The sequence below is a fragment of the Rutidosis leptorrhynchoides genome, chromosome 7, assembly GCF_046630445.1.
Source record: "Rutidosis leptorrhynchoides isolate AG116_Rl617_1_P2 chromosome 7, CSIRO_AGI_Rlap_v1, whole genome shotgun sequence".
NCBI classification, from domain to species: Eukaryota; Viridiplantae; Streptophyta; class Magnoliopsida; order Asterales; family Asteraceae; genus Rutidosis; species Rutidosis leptorrhynchoides.
The window spans coordinates 198,163,322-198,167,890 of NC_092339.1; the positions used below are offsets into that span (position 1 = coordinate 198,163,322).

At 33.9% G+C, this 4,569-nt stretch overlaps 1 protein-coding gene across 1 annotated transcript; it reads right to left on the reverse strand.

Moving 5' to 3' along the window:
• Positions 1 to 528: 528 nt before the first annotated feature.
• On the reverse strand, positions 529 to 1,849 carry LOC139859857 (uncharacterized). Its single transcript, XM_071848623.1, has 4 exons — positions 1,700 to 1,849; positions 1,353 to 1,475; positions 1,113 to 1,250; positions 529 to 963 (listed from the first exon to the last, which is right to left on the reverse strand). The coding sequence occupies exons 1-4, from the start codon at positions 1,847 to 1,849 to the stop codon at positions 529 to 531; spliced, it is 846 nt and encodes a 281-aa protein (XP_071704724.1).
• Positions 1,850 to 4,569: the final 2,720 nt, after the last annotated feature.

Genomic DNA, 4,569 nt, shown 5'->3' on the forward strand with positions numbered 1-4,569 from the left:
GTGATTATATACTAAAATCACATGTGATTAAGTAATTCAATCACATGTGATTAAGTAGTTCAATTACATGTGATTTTATATCACATAAAGTATGTTAACGGTTGTGATTATATACTAAAATCACATGTGATTAAGTAGTTCAATCACATGTGATTTTATATTACTATCAGATTTGATTGAATAAGACAAGTGATTATATATGTAATATCACATGTGATTGTTATGTATTATCACTTGTGATTGCAAATGCAAAAATCACATGTGATTGCATGAGGAATAACTTGTAGCTGTATAGTATTTTTAATCAACCATCAACCACCAAGAATCATAACCATCAAGCATTAGAGACAATAAATATATGAACATCTAAACCATGCATTAAAATATCAAGTAGCATGTCATTAACCAAAAAACATCTTGACCAAAAGAGCCATCAACATCTAACCACTAACATGTCATTAACCAAAACACATCTTTCCAACCACTGAATTATCAAAGCAGAACAATAAAATACATCTTCAAAAAACTTCACTCTTCATTAGATTGCTGGTCATGCACCTCTTGATTTTTAGCTTTTTCAACTCGGACACCTCTTGATTGTTTTACAGAAATGATAACCTTCCTATAATCTTTCTTTTCATGGAATGCGGAAAAATTTCTTGCATTTCTTAACATCTGCTCAGCATGTATGTTTAGATCATGCGACAAAATCTTCGATGCATAGCGAATCCTCAGCTTCCGTAGCTGATTCTTTTGTTCAGCCGACTCAGGCACCAATACATCAGACCACTCATTCTCTGATCTTGCTTTAAACATGTCCATGTGGAACATAGCAAACACGCCACAATCCACAACATTATCTATTGTTTTCCATGGCAGCGAAATCCTAATTCGTTCCAATTTTTCAATTTGATTTGCAAAAGGATGCTTATGAAATTTCAGATGTTCAGCAAAAGCATATAGCTGGAAAAAACAAAATCATAAAAAATGAATAGTTATTAAATTAATGATTGAGCAGATGTTTAAAAACATTAAGTGTAAACAGGGGAAGCAAAAAAAACTGATATTGAATTGGAAAACGTACAAGTAATGATATTATAATAAACACTAACCAAAAGATTGAAAACTTTGGCGTATCTTGCAGCATAGTTTTTAACTAGCGAAGAGTTGTCAAGTATGTAGAGCTTGGGAACTTTCATGTCAATCACCAAGACAAAGAAATGCCCATGTCTGCAGATTGGGAAAAATACCTGTTGTAAAAAATCAAAAAAGAAAGAAATTATTAGAACACAAATAATTGATTATGATATAAAGGCAAATAGACCTACAAATGTAAGCCAGAAATAACATACAAGATCAACTTTTCGGAGTGACGCAAGCTTTGGAAAAAATCGAAACCAAGCATTAGCACTTTCTTTGATTATCATCAGCTTATCTTCCTTTTTCATGTTCTTGTTGTCATACATGTAAGAATACTGTAAATAAAATAACACATGTGATCATATATAACAATAATATGTAATTATATCTATAATAATCACATGTGATTATATATAACAATCACATGTGATTATATATATAACAATCACATGTGATTATATATAACAATCACATGTGACTAAGTATTAAGAACCATAACACACAGATAGAAATAGCAAGCTAATATAGTACATAAAAATTTTTAAACGATAAAACTTACAATGATTGATGAAGGGAAAAAAAACCTAGACGGGCTAGATTGTCCTCTGTACTTTTGCTCTTCATTCAGTATAAAGCTCCATAAATCAATTACACTAGCCTCAACATAAACATCGGGGCAAAGTGATTCCAAACTAAGACGGTGTATCATGCTGCCTTTTCTTGATTCAAAAACAGTCTCACTAACAAAAAAAAAGGGGGGGGGGGGGTTAGTTTAATACATGTGATTTCAGAATATAATCACATGTGATTTCATAATATAATCACATGTGATTTTATAATATAATCACATGTGATTGGCTTATAAAGCAGAAGGATTTGTATGTATTAAAAGGAAAAATTTTAGAAAACTCACGAAGGGCTAAGCTTCATCGAAAATAATTCCATAGCCAAAATAAGCTCAGAGTTTGTCAGAATGTCAGACACAACAGTCAGCTTGTTGATATAAGCAGATCTAAGAACGATTGTCCTATCTTTCTTTATAGCTTTTTTACAAAATTTCTTTGACTGGACAGCCGTTTGTTTCGGTAACGTTTTTCCAACTTCAGGGCTGCTTGCCAACTAGCCCTTGTCTAACAATTTCACAGCTTCATCATACTCCTTGTTCTCATATTTATCCTCCTGAGATAAGAGATGAAAAGTAGGTGGTGTTAAATTCATCATTGTTGGAGTATTATGAACAGGTAACCATGTAAGGCTTGTTGGTGCATTAAGTAAAGATATAATTTCACAAATATCAACGACCTTATTAACATTGTTGTTAAACCATTGTGTGAAAGATGTGTACTCTTCTTCATTTTGATCTTTCTCAACATCTTTCTCAGCAACCTTTGGACCTACAACTTCTGTCACAACCGGGACAATTGGATCATCGGAATCAAGATTAACTTCTTGCTCATCATTCACATCATAATCAGTCTTGGATTGCCCACCATCAATCTTTTTCTCAGACTCAACCTTGTTTACATCAACACATTCATCATCTTTTTTCTCCGAATCAGCATTCTTCTCATCATCATCGTCGTCATCATCATCGTCAGTTCCCTCTGACTCGGCCTTCTTCTCATCATCATCGTCTTTTCCCTCTGACTCATCATTGTTGACATCATCATCGTCTTTTCCCTCTGACTCATCCTCCATCTCATCGTCAGTCTTCACATCACACACATCCATTTTAAAGACTTCGTTCAACTTCTTTTCATAAGATATCAATATCTTCTCATCTGGGTACTTGGACAAACTTTCACGTATTGTCCGTGATAAAAAATGCTTCAACTCATTGACCAATTTAAACTTCTCCTCGATAACTTCACAATAACCCTGCATATAATGTGCAAAAAGCTTAGAATAGTTATAAAAAAGATCAAAGTTATTGCATAATATAATATTATTTACTGAATGTATAATCAGACCAAGTATTATTTAATTAGTGAAAACAGGTGATTGTATACAAAAAATTAATCACATGTGATTTTATCATAAAATCACATGTGATTGTATACAAAAATTCAATCACAGGTGATTGTATACAAAAAATCATACTAACACAGCATGATTTAATTAGTAAAAACAGGTGTTTGAATTATAAAAAAGAAAGAAAAAAAAACTACCTCAATCGCACGCAGATCAGCCTTATCCTCATCTTCAAGTTTGAGAAAACCCTCCCCATTTTCTGCTTCTTCGTCATATTCATCTGCAAGTTCCAACAGCCCAAATGATCCGAGCTCAGCCTCTTTCTTTGTACGAACCGCAATGGCTCCTTTCCAGTTCTTGAAAACTAGACGCCCACGTACAACAGGAAAAGAATCAAACTTTGTACGGTCGAGATAGAGCAGCTAAGAAACAAACACGAAAAAAAAATCATAGTTATCAAACCAATTCGTAAAAAAGATTGTTGAAAATCATATATGATATATAGATAATGAAAAGATAACTCACGGTGAGAAAAGTAGCAGCACCGGTGTAGAAACAGTTGGGATCATTTCTGTTCCATCCAATTTTGCTATATTTCAATGAAGAAAGAAGAAACATGGACCAGTTGATACTTGAAGTATCAACATCGTCAGACAACCTCATCAACACATACGAACTCACTTTCCCATTTCTTTCACATGACACCATCGTGCTTGCAAACAACATGATAAAGTTCATCTGAAAGATACTATCAACTTCGGTTGAAGTCAGGATCTTAGAACACAGTGAAGATGAACGGGTGACAAACGGGGGTGGTGGAAACTGATTCAACCAATTTTGAACAAAAAGACTACCAAGCTTGAGTTCCAAGGTGTCTATATCAGTACCAACATCTTCGAGTCCAAACACATCGTGGACAGCTTGGGAATCAACCTTAATGTTTCCTTTTTGAGTCTTTATTATCATCTCATCACCATCGAAATTGTCAACAACATAGTAAACCAGATTACCCGGCAATTGGTCTATATTAAACCCAATTAAAGAACGAAACCCAAGTCTCGTGACACAAACTTTTTTTTCGGGGGTCAACGAACACATCACCTTTGCAAACTGCGCCGGTGTTGTCCTTAGCCTAAGAGCAGGTAGCTTAGACTCAACTTCATCATCAGAAGGAACATCCTTAACTTTGTGTTTCTGTTTGGGATTATCAACGGCATTGGTAACAGACTGGTGTTTTCTTTTACCTGAAAAATGTGGTTTACAAAAGTAAATCAGTAACATTGAACAAAACAAATCAAAGGTGATATCATTTGTTAACAGCTAAATGTGAATTCCATAGTGATTTCTTGTATAATCACATGTGATTGAAAAAACCTAGAAGATACTCACAAAATTTATACTTACACTCTGATTTAGCAACAACAGATATGCAACTCATACACAGATAAAAGGCACATA

Bases quoted from the DNA above. Each gene is read 5' to 3' on its own strand.
- LOC139859857 (XM_071848623.1), bottom strand. From the start codon at position 1,849: ATGATACACCGTCTTAGTTTGGAATCACTTTGCCCCGATGTTTATGTT. The intron at 1,476-1,699 runs GTAAGTTTTATC...TTTTATTTACAG, and splicing joins TTTTCCCTTCATCAATCATT to TATTCTTACATGTATGACAA. The intron at 964-1,112 runs GTTAGTGTTTAT...TGTTTTTTCCAG, and splicing joins CCAAAGTTTTCAATCTTTTG to CTATATGCTTTTGCTGAACA.